The following is a 22,369-nucleotide window of genomic DNA, read 5'->3' on the forward strand; positions in this document are numbered from 1 at the left end:
AGCCATCTGCTGGGAGGAGCTGAAAGTTCCCCCATGGGTGGGTTTGATTCCCCGCCCGGCTCCTCCTCCTCCTCCTCCTCCTTGTCCTCGTCCTCCCGCGGGCGGCGTGTCGAGAACTGAGTGTCCCTTGAGCAGTGGCGAGGGAAAGTATACTCAAATGTCTTATACTTAACATATTCAGGACGGGAAGTCGGGAACCCCTTTTGGTGTTTTAAGGACTTTTGTCATACTTTAGCTATAGCTATAGCAGATCTACAAGCTACGAGCTTGTAGACCTAAGCTTGTAAGATCTGCCATTTTTGGGGGAAAAAAACGTGAAAATGTGGTGCAAATATTTGAATATATATATTCAAAGATTTCAAAGATATGTAGTGTCCCTGGAACTACACATACGGGGGTCCGCGGCCAAATACAGATAATTCTGGGGGTCCTTGACGTGAAAAAGGTTGAGCACCATGCACTGACATAGAAACACAGGTTTTTCAGGAAACTGTATAGGATTTAGAAGCCATTTTATTTTAGAACCATCCTCGGGTCTATAAGTAAAAGTATCAATACTGCAATGTAGAGACACTCTGTTACAAGGAACACCTCATCTACACTCATTACACTGTATACACTGTACACTGTACACTGTACACTGGCAGCGATGATATAGCGAGCCAACAAAGTCTGGAATTCAAAATGTGTATGTATATACTTGAGAACAAAGGACAAAAGTATTGCCTTCAACGTCTATCTATAAATGCACCATGTCTCCGTATGTGTGTGCAGTGCCCCGGCCTTGAGTCAGGACCAGCACAAATTAGCCAATAATTGGTCACACCTGCTCACCCCTATAGATCTCCATATTATGGAGCTGGCCTGTTCCGACATCACAATGACGTTATGACTATCTTCATAGAGACTCCATATTTGGGCATGCCTCATGACAAAGAACTCCATATGTGGGCATAAAAAAGGGGCACAAGACATAATAACTGGGTCAGGGCATGCATCTACAACTTGCATCGTTCCAAGTAGGTACTATGAACCTCTCTTTTGAAAATAGCCGATCCACACAAGCTCACAATGTGAGCTCAAATGGCCCGAAACTGTATATATATATAGGGCTGAAGTTTATGTTTTGTAATAATAACCAAAAAGTAACTAAAGTTTTCACCTAAATGTAGTTGGAGTAAACGTACAATATTATTTGGAATCGGTATACAGTACTTAACCCATTCTGGGCGGGAACCCCTTTTGGTGTTATAGCATTATGTTATGCTTTAGCTATTGAAAAATAGCAGATCTACAAGCTCGTAGCGCGCCACCGAGTGGGCGCACTACGAGCTTGTAGGTCTGCTATTTTTTTTAAGAATCGTGACAAAAGTGACATGAAAGTGTTTGAGAACGACCGACACAGAAAAAAAAACATCGCTTTTTCTGCACGAAAACAGTCAGGAATTTAGGAAGAACATTTCGCAGAATCGTTCCCAGGTCTAAATCGGGTTAAGTAAATGTGCTTTTTTCCCCACCGCACCGCACCGCACCGTCCTTGATCAAGACATTGCCGGGCCAGAACCCCCTCAGAACCGCTCCACCCGACGAGCAGGTTTTTGCGGCCGCGCATGGCTGCCCTCCGCCATCTGTGTGCTGAGTTGTGTGACTGAGTGTGCGAGCGACGCACACACACGGCAATAACCCATTTTGAGCGCGGGAGCCCCTTTCGGTGTTATAGCATCATGCTATGCTTTAGCCATTGAAGAATTAGCAGATCTACAAGCTCGTAGCGCGCCACCGAGTGGCGTGCTTACGAGCTTGTAGGTCTGCTATTTTTTGAAAAATCGAAGAACGACTGACATAGAAACATAAGCTTTTTCAGAATACTGTCAGGATGTATAGAAGAACATGTTTAGAATCTGATCTCAGGTCAGAATGGGATAAAGAAGCGCTCCAGTCTGGATAGTGCACTGTAGTGTAGACTGTTGTATAGTGCAAGGACGCCATACAGAAATGCTGCAGACCATTTGCCACCATTATACCGTCTATAGCGGCTCGTTTTATATCATATTATACTGTATATCCCTGCATGGGAAATGTTGTCTTCTATAGATCAGCTGGCGTGTGTATATACCGAGTTCTCAGCGAATGGTGGATATACTTAACCCATTCTGACCTGAGATCAGATTCTAAAAATGTTCTTCTACACATCCTGACAGTTTTCTGAAAAAAGCTATCTTTCTGTGTCGGTCGTTCTTCGTTTTTTCAAAAATAGCAGATCTACAAGCAGTAGATCTGCTATTTTTCATAGCTAAAGCATAACATAATGCTAACACAGACAGACAGACAGGCAGACAGACAGACAGACAGACAGACAGACAGACAGACAGACAGACAGAGAGACCAGTGTCACTGTCGGGTATAGAAACCATGTATGTCCATAGCCGTTCCCATTTCAATATAATTTGTGGAAAAAAAAATTAAATGGTGAAAATTGCCGATCTACAAGTTCACATCACGACGCGGCGCGTCGCAAACTTGTAGTTGTTGGGCTGTTTGTGACGCTCTTGTGTGATTGATAGTATAGGTAAGTACAGTATAGGGCATTCATTAATCTGCCCCCGCAAAAAAAAAGGGAAAAGTTGAAATATGAGATGCAAGGCATCCAGCTGACAGCGATGACATGAAAACAGAACACAATATGAATGAAGTGGAGCTGTTGCCATCACGCACGCACGCACACACGCACGCACACACGCACGCACGCACGCACGCACACACGCACGCACTCACACAAAAAAACGTGAAACGACAGCTACAATAACAACCACAGTATGCAGTGTACAATAAAACATGGATGCACGCATGTCAACGTGCAATGTTACACACACGTACGCACGTCGCACACACACACACACACACACACTGTGGCAATGTGAGCACACGCCCTATATGCCCACACACACACACACACACTCACGCACCAACACACACACACACGCACAGCATATTAAACCACTAGCAAGGTGAAGCTTACTGTCTATACTACATGCAACTGTCATAATAACACACAATACGCACATACACATAGAAACAAACACTTGCTGTCCACCCACTGTAAAACATCACACCCATGCACGCACGCGTCGCGCACGCACACACACACACACACACACACACACACACACACACACACACACACACACACACACACACACACACACACACACACACACACACACACGCACACACACACACACACACACACACACACACACACACACACACACACACACACACACACGCACACACACACACACACACAGGCAACACAAACCTCCGTCCATCTCTCCCTATAGTTGCATCCATTCATCTGTTTGTTTCCTCCGCTTGTCTCTTCATTCATTTATCCACCCATTTCTCTCTCTCTCTCTCTCTCTCTCTCTCTCGTGATTCATGTATCTACCTCCAACCTCTCTCGCTCCATCTGTTTCCCATGCTCTCCGACTGCATGCTCCATCCCTCTCTCTCTCTCTCTCTCTCTCTCTCTCTCTCTCTCTCTCTCTCTCTCTCTCTCTCTCTGCTCATCCATTGAACCATTCCTCACTCTCTCTCTTTCCATCTCCAGTCATTCATCAGTCCTCCTGTGTATCCATCAACAACACATAAACTCTCTCTCTCTGTGTGTCTCTCTCTCTCTCTCTCTCTCCCCATCTCCATTCACTTATCAGTACTTTCATCCTCCCTCCAATTATCTCTCTCTCTCTCTCTCTCTCTTTCTCGTCATGTATCCACTCATCCCTTCCACATCAACAAAAATAAACTCTCTCCCTCCCTATGTATGTCTCTCTCTCCGTCTCCGTCTCCGTATAAAAACAGCAGATCTACAAGCTCACAACGCGTCACGGCACGACGCGCTGTGAGCTTGTCGATCCACATGTTTTCGGCAAAAGCCCCCCCCCCCCTCCAACACACACACACACACACACACACACACACACCATAACTGAAAACCGAAAAGACACCATAGTCTCGAGGACTCGAGGCTCAACCGTATATAACATCGGGCTGAAGTGGTTTTTAACCACTCTCCACACATTTCTCCATCCATCCATTCATCCACCCATGCCTCCACCCATGCCTCCATCCATGCCCTCCATCCATCCACACCCGTCCACACCTCCTCCACCACCACCACCACCCCTCTCCATGCCTTAGCATATTGAAAAATAGCAGATCTACAAGCTATACCTATATAATGCCTTACCTTGCAGCAGGCTCTGCAGGTTGAGCTGTGCCTGCGCGTGCAGCTCCTCCACGCACTCGGGCCTGCTCCACGAGCCAAACACATTCACGCTCTGTTGCCATGGCGACCTGAAGTGGGCCGCGCCGCCTCCTCCTCCTCCTCCTCCGGTGGTGGCGGCGGTGGTGCTGATGCTGCTGCCGCCGCTGTTGCCGTGGTGGCCGCGGTGGTTGTTATGGCCAACGATGCTGCTGCCGCTGGTGGTGGTGGTGGTACCGCCTCTCTTGCTGCTCTCTGCCTCCAAACCACTGGCCGCTATGGGAGGGAGAGGGAGAGAGAGAGGGAGAGAGAGAGAGAGAGAGGGAGAGAGAGAGGGAGAGATAGATGGAGAGAGGGAGATGGAGAGAGAGGGAGAGAGAGGTGGAGAGAGGGAGATGGAGAGAGAGGGAGAGGCAAGATAGAGTGTGCGAATGAGAGAGATATAGGGAGAGACGGGGAGAGAAAGAGTGAGTGAGGTTGCACACAGAGGGGAGAGGTGAGAGAGAGAGAGAGAGAGAGAGAGAGAGAGAGAGAGAGAGAAAAGGAGGAAGAGTCAGAGGAGAGGAGAGGAGAGGAGAGGAGAGGAGAGGAGAGGAGAGGAGAGGAGAGGAGAGGAGAGGAGAGGAGAGAGAGAGAGAGAGTGCATGTAAATAACATGTATGAAATTTGCATAACTAATGCCCGCACAGACACCAGAGATTACATAACTCATCCTGTTGCCAGGAAGAACAGCGCTTTGCGAAGGAGAGAGCGAGAGAGAAAGAGAGAGAGCGAGGGAATATGTAATAATATAATGCTATGTAATATTTCTGGAACGTGGCTTTGGCTTCGACACTACGATAAATCTTATCAGGATTTAAATGAGATGCAGAGAGAGAGAGAGAGAGAGAGAGAGAGAGAGAGAGAGAGAGGGAGGTTGTCATTGTTACATCATACAGGAGTGCGACAGGGTAAAAACGATCCTCGACGCTGTATGAGCAATAACATCAGCGACAATGAAATATATATGGTATAGTATAGGTATGATAGTTCACGGTTCACATTCCCTGTTTGTTTTTTATTATATAGAAGTGATATATTTGTACGTCTCTAAATGTTCTGATGAATTGAAAATGGTGGACCCCGTTGTAAACAGGTGTAATGCTTTATCAGTGTGACGTCCACGGTAACAGTCTTTGTATTGAGTTGTCAATCAATCAATCAATCAATTATAAGAATATACAGAGAGAGAGAGAGAGAGAGAGAGAGAGAGAGAGAGAGAGAGAGAGAGAGATATCTCTCTCATATCGTTGTCGGGGAGAAACCTTTCATGTCCAAACCGGTTCTGTTATTATTCTTTCTTTGAATGTATATACTCTTTGAGTGGCACTTGCCGCTCCTATGCACAGCTTGATGTGTCTGTAATATGTGAGCACAGAATGTGACGTTTGACTATGTATAGATGAGATAATAAGATCGCTGTTCACTTCACACATGAAGTGCGATTGTCTTTTAACTCAAATCTCTGCTTCTGGTGGTCCCTGGAACGAAGTATTTTTGAGACGGGGACAAATACATATCATTTTAGAAAAATGTTTGAGCACTATACATCATAACAATTATTTTTCAGAAAACTGGATTTAGATGACAGACTATCTATCTATAAATGCACCAAGTCTCTGTGCGTATGTACAGTATATGTGTGTGTACACAATACATACGGCTGTAATCCGCGTAACTCGAGATCCGTTCGCCCGCAACCGACTTCAAAGTCGACACACGCTCGCTCTACACCCCCACAGGGAGTGCAGAGCCCGGTGTCGAGTCCTGTCGGATACTCAGCCCGGTCAGAGAACTATTAATATTATTATTAATATTAATATTAATCAAAGCCAAGGCTTTGATTAATATTATGGTGGATCATTTATATAGAGTAGTAGTATATGTGATACTTTAACCCATTCTGACGCTGAGATCAGATTCTAAAAAAATGTCTTCTACGTCCTGACAGTTTTCTGAAAAAAAGCTATGTTTCTTTGTCAGTCGTTCTTCGACCTACAAGCTATGAGCTTGTAGATCTGCAATTTTTCCAATAGCTAAATTATAACATACTGTTTAAAACACCAAAAGGGGTTCCCGCCCCCAAAATGGGTTAAAAAAAACGTGTGTTATGCTTAATGAATGATTTGCGACGTCTCTGTGACATTGATGCGGTATACTGGTTCGATTGTGTGAATCAATCCGGGGTTGGTTAATTGGTCTAAATGGGAGGGGCCTATAGCCTTTATGAGGAGCACCTGCCCAGCAATCAACGTATAGGATTGTAGGGAGCAGGGCAGACCTTGAAAGAGCCACCTTGGCCGTAAATACTCTACCTATACACATACTGTATATGTTCGGTTTGCTCATGTGGACTCTGCAAAGGTTTTTTAGTATTTTGAGAGCTGGTTCAGTGCCCATTTTTCCATATCTGCATAGACTTCATAATGTGGGCACGCCTGACAAAGAACTCCATGAAGAGAGACAGACATAATAAGGGGCATGGCATCTCCAACTTGCATCGTTCCAAGTAGGCCAGTGCCCACCGCTCTACAGTTTCTATAATCGGCCTCAGGTTTTAAACTAAGGGTTAAGTACAATGAGAATAAGTCCAAATGGGAATAGTCATTACAAAAGCGCTCCAGTCACAAAAATCTGTGTCTTTTATATAAAGCTGTCCCAGTCTTCAATTTCCCCTCGGTGGATTAATAAAGTATATCTCATCTCATCTCATATCTCAGTTATTATACGACTGCCATAACAAAGCCAATAGGACGCCCTGTCATTAACGCCTAATCATCTCTAAATGCTCCAATCAGGTCCATCCATCCATCCATCAAAAGCCTTGTTACTTGGCCGTCAATCACAATTGCTTCTTACACAAAGCTGTACAATTAGGCTCATCGTTATAAGAAGACCATCCAATCAGAATCATCATCAAGCCATCCAATAAAAATAAAGCTGTCCTAGTATTAGGCTGAATAGGGGAGATCTAAAGGTCCTTTGACGAATGACGGCGAATTGGCCGTTTCCCATGAAACTCTACCATTATTGGCCAATTCCGTGCGGAAAGAACTGCCAGAACTGCAAAAAGTGGTGGAAGAAGAAGAAAAGACTGCAGAAAAACAATAGGGGCCTTTGTCTCTTCGGGCTCGGTCCCTAACAATAGCTTAATAATAATAATAATAATAATAATATAATAATAATACTCTTCATTGTCCTAACCAAAGAAACAACAACAAAAACCAACACATACTGTAACCATTGTAGCACAAAACTGTCAAGGATGTAGACAGAGTCGAACCCAAGTGCAGAGTAACAACAAACAAGTAGTAGATAAGTAGATAATAAAGTATTTAATAAAGAATAAGGCAGATCTTACACTGAAGTAGTAGACAGGAATCAGGCAATTGCAGAATGACAATGCAGTCAAAACAGGAATCCACAGACAAGCAACCATGACAACAAACTATGAACTGACAATGAGTGTTTGTGAAGAGTCCAGTTTTATAGGAGAAGGTTGATTGGCAAAGTGTTCACAGGTGGGCTGACGAGGGAGTTGAAGACAGGTGTGTAAATGGGACTGCAGTGTGGTGGAAATGAATGTGGGAGTGGCCATGGTGGAGTCACAGACTGAGGGGGAGAGAGAATGTGACAAAAACAACATCACACGACACAACACCGAGGCAACACACGAGGTCATCGCTCACTGCACCCAGAGGACACCATCCTATGGGACGGTTTGTTTATTAATGACGCAATGGCTGAGGGGACAAAACTATCCTGCTGGGACAAAACTTTGTCCACTTCAAGGTTCTGTATATCTTCGCCCCAAATGGCATGAGGTTCAAAGTAAGCGATACAGTGTGCCATTTTGTTATTGCAAGTGCTAAGCTTGTATAGCGATATTAATATCCCTCTGTTGTGATATCAGGATGACTGAACCCAAAATGCAGAGTCACGACAGAATGTTCAAATATAAAGGTATTTATTAAAGCAAATGAGGCAGCTGACAACAAAGACTAGCTTCAAGCTCAGGAAAACCCGAAAATGCCAAACTGAAAATTACTTTACACACACAAATGCAAAGCGCAAAATACAAAGTCCAAAACTCAAACCTCAGAGGAGCACACGGAACCAGGAACACACAGGGGACATCGACAACATCAGACTATGAACTGACAACAGTGTTTTGCAATGAGTCCAGTTATGTAGTGAGCAGGTAAATTGTCCAAGTGTTCACAGGTGGGCTGACGAGGGAGTTGGAGACAGGTGAGTGCAGGGACTGAGTGAGTGGAAGGGAAAAATGGGAGTGGCCAGGGCTGACATGGTCTGTGGAGGGACAGATCCTAACAGTCTCGTCCCTCTCAGTATTAGATTTTTTTCCTGCAATGTCCTCCTGCCCCATATTTGCATACTGGGGCCCTGATTGGTTATAGCCTGCAGGTTCCAGACGAATGTGAGATGAGATTAAATGTCAGGTGTAAATAAAAGTACAGTACAGCGTATACTTGTACTGTAACTGTACTGAATCTGGTTGGCTCGTCACCACTTTGGCCGTGAAGACTCCCTTTAAATGATATTATATTTTTTTGTTATTCATGTATTGCATTACTGCTCTTGTTTTTTTAATGTTTATGCCTTGCTTTTCTTTTTTTTTCTCCATTGCTCTGTAAAGCACTTTGAGCAGCATTTCATGTCATGAAAGGATACAAATAAAGTATGTATATATTATTATTATTATTACACAATTGAGAGGGGCCAGACTTAATCTGCCTGGAGCAATATATGCACTGCAAAGGCAGACGAAGGCTGGCTATGCGAGAGCTAGAGCATGTGGTGTGGCTGTTATTGTTCATAACATCAGAACGTGTGGGTGTGGGAAGTCTGATGATCTTGGAAGCAATACGGGTAAATACTGAAAAGTTTGTTTCTGTAATGCGTGGACTAGTGAAAAAAACGTGCAGCAGAACAATATTGATATTCGTTATACCAAAGCGCCAGGTCACAACCAGATCCACGTTTTATATAGCCCATTTTGGGCGTGAACGCATTTTGGCGTTGGCATCATGTCGTGCTTTAGCTATTGAAAAATATCAGATCTACAAGCTCATAGCGCGCCACCGAGTGGCGCGCTATGAGCTTGTAGGTCTGCTATTTTTGAAAAATCGAAGAGCGACTGACATAGAATTAGAATCTGATCTCAGGTCAGAATGAAAACTGTCAGGATGTATAGAAGACATTTTTAGAATCTGATCTCAGGTCAGAATGGGATAGACAACAGGAGCATCGGACCGGAGGACGAGAGAAGGAGAGGCGAAGAAGAGAGCCAAAGTTATAGAGGACGGAGGACAAGGACATATGGGAGAAAAAGAACGAGTGATGAAATAACAAATGAAAACACCTGCATGACAGCTGAGAAGATGGGCTCTGAGATGAGAGAGAGATAGATATTTGGCTCTAAACAGACAGTATACTGTGGCAGACTACCTAACCACAGTAACCGATAAAAAAACCTGAGGAAGACTTTGACAATGTATACAGACTGAGTGATCATATAGTCTGGCAATAGAGATTTGAATCAAATTTCCCAGAATTCCGAAGTATGACAGAAAAGGAAAGATTACCAGTCCTTCTAGGGGAACAGAAAGAATGTGCAGTTTTGGCTGCAAATATATGTCAATTCCTGTCATAAGAAAAGGGACAACCATGAGTAGGACACACGTACAGTATGCCATGTTTTATTTTCTGCACCATCTGCTTTATTTTATATTATTTTTTCATGTCATTGACATTATGTTGTTATGTTGTTGTTTGTCATATCTGTGATTGTGCTTTGGCAACACTTGTAAAACGTCATGCCAATAAAGCCTGTTGAATTGAATTGAATTGAAAGATAGAGACAGAGAGAGAGAGAGAGAAAGAGAGGGAGAAAGACAGACAGAGCAGACAGACATGGAGAGAGAGTCAGAGAGAGAGAGAGAGAGAGAGAGAGAGAGAGAGAGAGAGAACATAAAAGGTTTCCAGACCAGTATAGAACAAACGATGCAGCCTGTTACTAATGGCCGTGCAACAATGGAACACAGATAATGAGTCCTGAAGAAGAATGACCACTGAGTTGTCGTTCCCCACGGAGGACGGCAGGACTAATGACCAATGAGGAAACTGGAAGACCACCTGACCACACTCCGACAGTCTCAAGGAAATAAGGCAATAATACTTTTGCTACGCTAAATTAAACATTACCCTTAAGACACATCGTGACTCAAATATATTCTCATCTTCGTGATATTGGATTGTAAACTCGACACATCCAGACAGGTCGCCTGCTGTCCACGGACAAGTTACAACAATAGACAATTATTTTGTCCATTATCTGTGACTTATTATAGCACTGCATTTATGCACTTTGATGTTTGACAAATGCTGTGCCGCTCCTTTATATTGCACGGGCATTATTGATTTTTGAACATTGAGAAAATAAGAAATAGCCTTTGGTGAGGAGTACAGGAGGCAGACGGGCACGGTGAAATTGTCCATAATGATTGAAAGATATATTTTGTTCCCGTTTTGCTTTGAGTACTACAAGAATCATCAACTGAAAGGCAGACCATCGTTCAGGCCGGAATGCTATAGAGTGTCTGAATGAAATTAACTGGATATTATTTTACTTGTGATGTGATGTGATGTGATGGATGGATGAAGTCCACTCAAAAGTAAAACATACGACAATGTAAGAAGCTACAAGTGGACGGTGGATAACGTCTTGAACTTTAGATGTTTGGTGTGCAGAGCAAACCGGACCATCTACAGACCCAAGAAAATAATCCAACATATAAATAGAAAAGACAATGTACGTAGAAACAAACAAACTAACGTTCAATTTACACAACACTGATGATAGTGCAGAAGGCAAAGCTCACTGTCTACCGAGCAATCTTCGTTCCTATACTCTCACCTATGGTCATGAAGTGTGGGTCAAGACCGAAAGAATAAGGTTGCGGATATTTAAAATAAGCAGCCGAAATGAGTGGCTGGCATCTCCCTTGGAGATACAGTATAGGGTGAGAAGTTCAGTCACACGAGAGAGATAGTGTCGTCTTAAATGAAGCTATCTTGAAAAAGTTTAATCTGCAACACAATTTTATACACCATTATGTCGTTGGGGTCCCTGTTTCATCTCTCTCTCTCTCAGCTAAGAAAAAAACGTTGAAGATGTGCTGAATTTGACGTCGGAACAGAATCATCTCTATTCCAGGAGAATAACGGGACGGTATACTTGCAACTTGCAATCATAGCTTTACAATTATAGCTTTTTGAACGCCGGGGATCATTTGAAATGCCTGAAGACTGATTCGTTCCCTGAACACCGGCACTTTTGTTTTTAACCGTCCCATCATCCAGATGAATTTTGGGAGACCGCATTTTAATGTTTACGCCACCATATGGTCTTTGAATCAGCTCCAGATGGACATTAAACTGGAGCTGCTTTACTTGAGTTTGTATTATATTAACCCTAGAAAAATTAACTTTTGTCAAAACCCATCACCAAACTCGGGTATATTTTACCCAATGTAATATATTCCATAGAAAATATTTCTCATCAAAATATTGAAGTACAGCAATACAACTTGAGGTGTGGGGGGGTCCACCCATTCCTGGGACATGTGAGAATGGTCCAGTGAAAAACAGAATTCACCCGAACAAAAAAACAGAGATATGGGCAGGGAAACAAACCTACCTAACTATGATGTCACTGAGCATCATCAAGGTATACCCACCCACCTCAGACATCAGCAACATTATGAAGATTACACAAATATAATTTGTCCGGGTGAAAATCAGACGTGTTTAGTGTTCCCCTGGAACACTTTAACGTATTTCATGCATTTTTGCTTTGTTATTATATTGCATTTCATGTTGCAATCGCTGCTGGCTGTTCTCTTGGACATGGGGCTTTGTTGCAAAAAGACTTAATTATCATGGTTCTTGACCCATTCAAACCTGAAGCAGACTCTACAAATGTCTTCTAAATCAGTTTTCTGTAAAAACCTATGTTTCTACGGTATATCAGTGGTCAAGCTATTCCATGTCAAGGACCCCAAACATTATATTAATTTGGCCACCGACCACCATTCTCAAGATAAGTTGTTCCAGGGACCCACCAGAAGCAAAGATTTGAGCTTAAAATGCTGTCTTGAAAAAAATAAAAATAAGAAAATAGACAAATGAAGTGGCGCGCTATATGAACTTGTAGACCTGCTATTTTTTGTATATATATTTTTTTTTATAAAATAACGCGAAAATGACACAGATGCTTTCCTGGTTAAATGGGTTGAATAATAAGCTGTATAAATAAATACAAAACACGCCAGAAGCACGCTGGAAGAGTTGCAAGGAGAGATGAAGGAGTGGACGAGGAGGAGCGAGAAGTACTGTAGAGGGGAGGGTGGGAGTGATGCAATCATGCAAATAGAAGTATAGGAAAGATCAAAGGCCTTTGTAAACGTGTATCATTTACACACATGCTACTTACTCACTTAGCATCTACACGCAACGCTAAAGACAAAGATTGCTGCCGGGTCTCATGGTCTTAACCCATTAGTCCTGACGTTCGCTCTGAAAGAATACCGGTATATATTCAAAGATTTGTGCCAGCTCATAGCGTCTTCCATTTTTCAATAGCTAAATTATAACATAATACTTAGTTGAAACACCAAAAGGGGTTCCCGCCGAAAGCTCAGCTCAGCTGTGAACCAGCCAAGCTGAGCTTTTTTATTTTTACATTTCTTTTGAGTAGCCAATTATTTTTTATCACTGTGATTCTTGTATCCAATGTAGTCGTTATGCTAATTCGTTCCTCCTCCTCACACATGTCTGTGCATTGCCACTGCTGTTGTACCCAGCTAGCATAATATAATATAATATAAGCCAGACCGAATCAGCCGCTGGGCAAAAGAAAAAAATTGCCTGCCGGCGGATTTGAGTCTGACTTATTAACCCATTCTGAACGGGAATCCATTTTGGTGTTGGCATCATGTTATGCTTTAGCTATTGAAAAATAGCAGATCTACAAGCTCATACGAGCTTGTAGGTCTGCTATTTTTGAAAAATCGAAGAATGACTGACATTTTTAGAATCTGATCTCAGGTCAGAATGGGTTAATCAGACCAGTGTGTGTCCAGTGGAAACCTCGTATGAATCTGATCTCAGGTCAGAATGGGTTAATAGCCAGGCTAGTTGTAACCTACTGGCTCACCTGCCAGTGAGGAGCCCCCACCGGAAGTTCTCAACCAGTGGTCCGGGGACCACCAGTGGTCCTCGGGGGGGTTCCAGGGGGTCCCCAGCTAAATGGTGGAGAGTTGGTATAACCAAATGGACCATTATATAGATCACAAAAGAAAATATTCTTTAGTTTCGGGAAGAGAAGGATACATTTCATCAAATGGTGGTCCGTGTGGCTTAAATGCGGAATAAATATCGGGCCTTGACATGAACCGGGTTGAACACCACTGTGCTATAGACTGTCCAAAAATAGGCTATTGAATGGCTTTTCTCCCCTTTTTTTCCCTCCTTCATCCCTGTGGCACCCGAGAGCCCCGGCTTTAAACTTACTTTGCAGTCACTAAATTAATCTCTGCTCACATAATCTTAATAAAGACGGTGAGAATGAATGAGGCCCTTCAGGCCTACTTAACCCATTCTGGGCGGGGACCCCCTTTTGGTGTTATAGCATTATGTTATGCGTTAGCTGTTGAAAAATAGCAGATCTACAAGCCCGTAGCGCGCCACTCGGTGGCACGCTACGGGCTTGTAGATCTGCTATTTTTGAAAAATCGTGAAAATATTTATTTCTGAAAACTGGAGGCTTTAGAAGATTTTTTCTTTTTTAATTTCGAGGTCAGGCCAAAATGGATTAAGATAATAATGAGTCCTGTCAGAAGCGTATCAGACTATACTGTGACCTGTAGTCACAAAGGAAAAAAGTTTGAATCCATGCTCATGACCTAGTGCACGATAAAGACTCCTGCTCATAACCTCCTGTATGTCATGCATACTCTCTCTCTCTCTCTCTCTCTCTCTCTCTCTCTCATTGTAAAATAAATCAGAAATGTCCTTTAGCCCCTACTTAGCCCCTGTAAACCTCTCAGCCTGTACTGAGAGCTCGGCAAGTCGCAGCGGGAGGGATTCTAAATTTATTTTAGTTTTATGTTAGGCTATACTCTTTTTTTTGTATCCTCACTACAGTGTTTGAAAACGGCCCACTTTGTTACGGAGGCTCACAGAGAAGCCTGCAGTCCCAGAGAGCTAGTATGCACTTAATCTGAGGGAGACTCGCCGCAAGTGAGCCATTTTATTCAAGATAACGAGGCAGGCTTTGATGAAAAATTGGCAAAAGGCCTCAACATCTCTACCGCCACCAGGATGACTCGGGAGTTATTTTCCGTTACCAGACAATTAAAACCCATTTTTTTTATGCTTGCGCAAGTTGGTTACATTGTATTGGCCCTACTGCCTACCGTCAATGCGCCGCATTATCACGGCCCGGTTAAAAACGAGAATGATACACATGCATGAACTGACCATAGACAATATCCCCTTTACAGCTCTCTTTATTAACGAATATAAGTCGCCACAATCGCCAGCCTATACACGTAGGACTGGACAGAAAGAGCTATAGTGCAGAGAGTACAGACAATACCATACTAGGCTGTTGCGCTGCGCTCTGATGCCCTCTCCACGCCGCGCACCGTGGCCCATGAACAACAATAACAACTCCACGTGGACCCACGACGACCCACGTTATGAATTAGATAGTTTATAAGAAATGGCACGGCGGCCATCCTTGCAGGCAGTGACAGTAACATAATGAGAATCCTAGGCTGTGTAACCTGTTCATTTTGGGGGGCATCATCAACAACAGCCTGTTGATGATGAATGATACAAACTTAATTCATAGTACTAGTACTCACCTAATGACGCCGCCACGGAGGATATACCATGTTTAACGTAATTCCAAAGTGTTTAGCCTACATTGTTTAAGTCATAGACGCATGCGGTTTTTATGAACTTTGGCTAAAAGCGTGTTGTTTTTATTATTCCACTACCACCCGGCACCACTACAACTGTCGTGGTAACTGGCTACAACCGAAACAACTTCCTCTTCCTCTTCAAAATAAAAGCTACTTGTAACAATACTTTTATTTCTTAAGTGAACTACAGGATGTAGTAGACGCAGGATGTATAGTATCCTGCGGTACCTGGTATAGTACATGGTATAGTGGGCTTGGAAGGATAAATCACACAGGACAGAAGGCAGGAGAAATAAACTCCGCAGACAGATCGGGGCTTTATTATTTTTAAATCTTGCCAACAGAATGAACAGGGACACATTATAGTAACGGGATTACTTTGTTGGAAATGTGACCCTTTTAAAGACCCCCCCCCCACACACACACACACCTCCTCTTTGTTCACATTATGGGTGCAGCCCTGACGTAAAAATCTGCCATACTCAACTGGGCACATCAAAGCAGACCAGAAAAAAACACATATAGCAATGTTCTCCGGGGATAGTAATGGCTATTATACAACCATAACCATACTTACTTTGTAACCCATTTTTCACCCCTGTGTCAATCATCTAATGTGATCCTGGGCTCTACACACCCTCCAGGGGCCACTAGTAGTAACAGATATAAGTTATCCTAAAGGTCCCAGGGGCCACTAGTAACAGATATAAGTTATCCTAAAGGTCCCAGGGGCCACTAGTAACAGATATAAGTTATCCTAAAGGTCCCAGGGGCCACTAGTAACAGATATAAGTTATCCTAAAGGTCCCAGGGGCCACTAGTAACAGATATAAGTTATCCTAAAGGTCCCAGGGGCCACTAGTAACAGATATAAGTTATCCTAAAGGTCCCAGGGGCCACTAGTAACAGATATAAGTTATCCTAAAGGTCCCAGGGGCCACTAGTAACCGACCTAAAGGTCCCAGGGGCCACTAGTAACAGATATAAATTGTCCTTTGTGCCTGTGTCTATCCAGGCCTTAAATGCTGATATGAGGAGGTATAACTTTGTCGCTTCTTGTATTATTTAATATGCAACTGTTCTTGCAAGTGATGATGAATTCCAACACCACACTGATAACTTGAACTGACTTCCTGTTTTATTGTTTTATGTGTACTACCATGTGTCTTTACTGTATTTTATGTGATTGATGTTGTCTGCCTGTTATGATGCTTTGCTGTAAAACAAATCGCCCCCTCAGGGACAAACTAATAAAAGAACCTGAACCTGAACCTGGTATATACAGTAGCTACAGTATATCTCCCCCGGTTATACTGTCGACACAGCAGAGTAACGTAAGTACAGTATAGAGTAACGGCTAGCCTAGCCCTGCTTGAGATTACATTTCCGTCCTTTCACTGTCTCCCTGTATTTTATCTGTATTCTAATGTTTAAGATCTGGCATGTTCAATATGACTGTTTTTTTCTTTAAACAAACAAAACAACTATGAATGTATATATAAACATGCCTGGAGAAGCCACTTGCAAGCCCCCTGGAGTGGTTTTTAGGCTTTAGTCTCCTTCACATTATTTTTTTTATTGACCTTGTGTATAATTTCCGAAATATTTTTGTATGTGAAAATAAACAAACAAATGAGCAGCACACAGGTTGGAACCAGAGACAGTGCTTTGAGACACGTAAACATACAGGTGGGTGTTTGAGGCCCATGGCTGCAGACAGTCCACCTGCACCGTCTTGGAGGTGCAAACAGTCACGGGTATATCATCAGGTTATACGATTCCAAGGCAACCTATAGGGTGACCAGATGTCTTTGCGTGGGACAGTCCCTCATTTCCAAGACTTTTCAGACGTCCCAAACAAATTGAGACCCTGTACCCACCACATTGTGACTGGCAGGTAATCGCAACAGTTAGTCCCCTAATAGTTGGCCTTCTGTTGTAAAGCTCTCTCACAGTGTCTCTGCCTGCAAGATGTGTTTTTTAAGCCTGTTAAAATAGCGTAAAAATAAAGCATGCTTTTAAAACAAAATGCGAGACACCAGAGGAGTTTATAAATGATAGCCGATAGGCCTATATATGGTCGAATATGACATCAAGGCATTAATAGCAACTCATGTAGTAAGTTGCTGCTAACCCGGTGCTTGTGTGTGGGACAAGTGGGACGTCCCACTTGTCCCACACAAGCGATACTTCCGTCCCTCAAATGAGCAGTTTGGATCTGGTCACCGAAAGACAACCTGGCCTGGAATCGTACCTGGGACAACCAGGGGCTCTTGATCCCGGACGGACGCCGTCGTAATTCACCACGTGATATGTTTTCATACTCTTACTGTGGGATTTGTATTTATTCCTAGATCAGTGGTTCTCAGAAACAGTTTCATTTTCAAGGGCCACCCATTAACCCTCAAGAGTTACAGACCTGTAAGGGTCCATTTGGAACCCCTGAAGGAACCCCTGAGGGTCCATGTGGCCTGGCCCTGGACCCCCAATTTGAGAACCGGAGAGTGTCCTTTTGTTTTATTACACGGAAATCGGTATATCAGGAACATCGGTATACATCGCTATACAACCAGGCCTAAAACACAGTCCTACTGAAACACAGCTCAAGGTTTTACTAGCTTTTTTCTATACAGACACAGTTGTGCAGACACACGGGATAATATCAGACCATAATATCAGTACAGGACCTCTTCTGAACGGGTCAAAATGCAAACCGCTCCACAAACTGTTGCTACGCGACGGGGCCAAAAAGCGTGTCCGAGCGTATACAACAAAGAGAATGTCTGAGAACGCCAAAACCTCGGCGTTCTCTGAGACCTCTCCACACAGGCACAATACGGAGCCCGTTTGACATTCACCAGGAGTGGCGAAATTCACAAAAGGATTGTGGAGCTTTGCCGAGCGCTAAACACACGCAAAGAAGGCCATATAAGAGACGGTTTCATTGTCCAGAGCATCTCTGAGAAAAGGGTGAAATGTGCCTTCCGACTCCTGAAATGCACCCCTGAAACATCCAGACCTTCCAGTGATAAGAGAATCAAGAGGGTTGACACTATAATCTCCAGCAAGGACCAACAGCTGGTGGCAACTGGCAAGGTCCACAAGGCAGTGGCACTGACAACAGCAAGGCAACTCTACAAGAACAATAACAGGGGATGTAAAGTTTGAAGTTATAGTATGCAACTTCGGCCTGCGTAACTAAACAATATAATGCATTGTTTACCCATCATGTCCCTCTACTATTCCAGTAGTTATCTGCCACTGGAGTAGAAACACAAACCCTCTTGCTGTTAAAAAAAACAGTACATCTTTGTTCATGTCACTGATCACATGACCCCAAGTTCTAGACCTCCAGTTCTAGACCTAAACAGAAAATAAAACTACCAAACTTTTTCGTGCCATGAAGGACTGCCAGATATATTGAACGGCCATGCATTAGGCCACGGGCCACCCATCCAAAATGTTATGTATTTGGCCACGGACCACCCAGATATGCATTTGGCCACGGGCCACCCATCCAAAATGTTATGTATTTGGCCACGGACCACCCAGATATGCATTTGGCCACGGGCCACCCATCCAAAATGTTATGTATTTGGCCACGGACCACCCAGATATGCATTTGGCCACGGGCCACCCATCCAAAATGTTATGTATTTGGCCACGGACCACCCAGATATGCATTTGGCCACGGGCCACCCATCCAAAATGTTATGTATTTGGCCACGGACCACCCAGATATGCATTTGGCCACGGGCCACCCATCCAAAATGTTATGTATTTGGCCACGGACCACCCAGATATGCATTTGGCCACGGGCCACCCATCCAAAATGTTATGTATTTGGCCACGGACCACCCAGATATGCATTTGGCCACGGGCCACCCATCCAAAATGTTATGTATTTGGCCACGGACCACCCAGATATGCATTTGGCCACGGGCCACCCATCCAAAATGATAGGCATTTGGCCACGGACCACCCATCCAAAATGTTATGTATTTGGCCACAGACCACCCATCAAAAAAAATGGTGCTGGGCACCACCCATAAGAGAATATTTGTGTTAAAAAAAAATCATAAACATCGCAGATCTCCTATTTTTGAATAGCCAGCGCTTGCCGTTTTTTTAATGGGGTTAACCCCTTATTCCCAAAGCATGTTTCCATTATGGTCCTTTACATCCCGGGCACAAAACCTTTTCAGAAGGGGGTCCGTGGTCAAATATAATAATCAATTTGGGGGTACTTGAAACTAAAACATACTCTACACTGAATTGGAGCTCAGTTGGCTCTGAACTTGGGAACCCTTTTCCCCCCCTCGACACCAAAACTCATTGCCAAATAAAGATCACGACATGTCTTGTCGCAAAGCGCTGTGAAGCAAGTGTAAATCGGCTATTTTTGGACAACATTCCCCCGAGAATATGGATGCTGATGTTCAAGTGGTTAAGCCTTAATTAAATGTTGAGCAATTCGCGAACGCACACACACACACACAAACACACACACACACACACACACACACACACACACACACACACACACACGCACCTCACTGAAGATGCCACTCGCTTTCACTCACTCTATTATGTAATCATGGTGACATGAAAAGAGGGGAGACGGAGAGAGAGAGAGAGAGAGAGAGAGAGGGGGGGGGGGGGAGAGAGACAGAGAGAGCCTCTGGGTATCTCCGGGCAGATTTACAATAATAAAAGCCAGGGTGCATTTACTACAACATGCTTGATGTGGTGTAGTGTAAAAAAAAAAAAAACCTTAACCCATTTACCACTTAACCCATTTTGGATTGAGGTTCGATAAAGAAATCCTAACATTTTTCTGAAAAAAAAACATTTCTATGACATCAGTGGTGCTCAACCTTTTTCATGTCAAGGAATTGACATGAAATGATCTCTATTGGGCCACGGCCCCCTATCTCAAAATACGGGCCACTCCTGCAAACTTTGGAAGGCAATCTTATAGCCAATCAGTGTATACAATCTGAGAAATCCATCGGACTCGTCTTGATCACATTACTACAGAGACCATGTGTGAGATTTGGATGAAAATCTATCAATCAAAAAGACTAATATAAACAAATGTGTTTTGCAGAAATCGGCCTATAAGTGGGAGATGTGGAAAATGCAGGGAAATGTTTTGCCATGGCCTCTGGGGAGTGTGCATACATAAGTTGTATACAGATCGATGCAGTTATAGATTAAAACAGGAATTGGCCTGTTATAGCGCCACCGTGAGGCTGATTTGGAAAGGAATAAGTCACATGTCGTCCTCGGCCTAGTGTAAATGTTTTTTTTTCTATATATTTTTATCCCACGATTTTGCAACCCATTTTATTTCACCCAGTGTCAATTATCTATAATCATGCAGGCACTACACTTCCTCTGACAACCTAGGGGTACTGACCTCATGCTTCCTTCTATGCATGAGGAGTCCAAGCTGCTTCTTTTTACCTGGCAGGGGAGTTTTTCCCCCGGCCGGACGTAGCGCCGGCCAGGGGGAGGTAGCTTAGAGACCAGGATTAGTGCATGTTTTTTGTGAGGGTATATCTACCCTATAGGGGACACGGGGAGAACATGCACACTCCACACAGAAAGGGCCCTTCCGCCAAACCCATGCCTCGGGTATATGGGCACCGAGGACGCGGAGGAGAGAACAGAGATGATCTTCGATCCAAAAGGTGTACACAACATCCATGACCCAGTGGTCATGAGGGGGCAGGCAAGTACCTGGGGATCCGAATGGACAACCAGCTCAAATGGAACATCCATTGTGGACTATCTGTGTGCCAAATTGGCACAACGCTTGCACTTTCTCCGCAGGCTCACTCAGGCTCTTTGGTGTGAGCCAGGGAGTCATGTCAACCTTCTATGATGCAGTGCTATAGGTAGCATTATTATTAGATATGGCATGTCGGCTTGGTTTTTGGACACTCTCTGTCCAGCTCAAATCTAGAATAGCTAAAAAGGAAAAAAGGTAATTGGTAACGAAAGATTCTCCATCTCTTCAGACAATCTTTGAGACAACGGTGCTCAGTCTGTCAAATAGAGTGTTACAGTATATTATCTTCAGAGTATGAGCTGTTACCCTCTGGTAGACGCTACAGAGCGTGTCGTTGCAAGAGCAACCGCTTCAAACTTTATTTTCTTCCCACTTCAATTGTTCTACTGAACAACCGCCACATATAGTTCATAGTTCTTAGTGGGGAAGGGACTTCTTGACCTTCATCAGTTATTTATTGCACTTTACTGTGATACTACATTATAAACTGTGAATACACTAGCACTTTATTTTAATATTATATACCTTCTCTTATTGCAATTTGCACTTATCTCTTGTGATACTCTTGTCACTTGTACTTTGCTGCTACTGTGTATTGTCTTTTGCGTATTGCCTTGTCTGTTTTAAAAAGCGTTGATGTACTAATGCACTTTTGCCCAAGACAAATTTCCCCTCGTGGGACAATAAAGTATATCTCATCTCATCTCATCAACACGCCCCCAGCGCCTACAGCGTCCCCAGCGGGAATCAGACCATGACCTCCTAGCTGTGAGGCGACAGTGCCACCGTGCCCCCGTGGCCTAGTGGAAACGTGCGTGTATAGTTTCACGGAAATTGCACACAGCGTTTGTGATTTGTCAGCATTTTGTTCGAAACGGACTAAGCATGCGAGCTTTGGAAGCCAATCTTAGCCAATCAGAATGTAATATGGGAAATGGTGCAGATCCGTGTTGATCACACGACTATGGAGATAGCGTATACCGAATTGCGTGAGGTATGGACAAAATGTGTACGAGTAATGTACAGAAATGTGCTTTGCCGAAATCAGCCTCAGGGTGGCGCTATAACAGGCCGTTGTGGAATATTTGGGGCAGAGGTTCGTCGTTGGCATCCAGGGAGTGTGTGCGCACAGTTTGGCATGGATCGGGGCCAACGGTGCCGGAGATTAGCTGGTAACGGACGGACGGACGGACACACAGACAGACGGAGTGCATAACAATACTCTTCGGCCTGGTGGAGACAATTAATATAAAGGGT

General features: G+C 43.7%; 2 protein-coding genes across 2 annotated transcripts in view; both read right to left on the reverse strand.

Annotated features, from left to right (window-relative positions):
* Nucleotides 1-22,369, reverse strand: part of nhsl2 (NHS-like 2) — a 190,586-nt gene that overhangs the window by 65,024 nt on the left and 103,193 nt on the right. Inside the window, exon 2 of the mRNA XM_080792318.1 lies at nucleotides 4,250-4,540. Within this exon, the coding sequence (XP_080648444.1) occupies nucleotides 4,250-4,540 (291 nt within the window). The remainder of the gene's footprint in view (nucleotides 1-4,249; nucleotides 4,541-22,369) is intronic.
* The window catches only part of phka1a (phosphorylase kinase, alpha 1a (muscle)), a 292,774-nt gene that overhangs the window by 24,810 nt on the left and 245,595 nt on the right, over nucleotides 1-22,369 (reverse strand). The gene's annotated exons all lie outside the window — the stretch shown is intronic.

Source organism: Protomyctophum bolini (assembly GCF_963924005.1).
Source record: "Protomyctophum bolini genome assembly, chromosome: 20".
Classification (NCBI taxonomy): Eukaryota; Metazoa; Chordata; class Actinopteri; order Myctophiformes; family Myctophidae; genus Protomyctophum; species Protomyctophum bolini.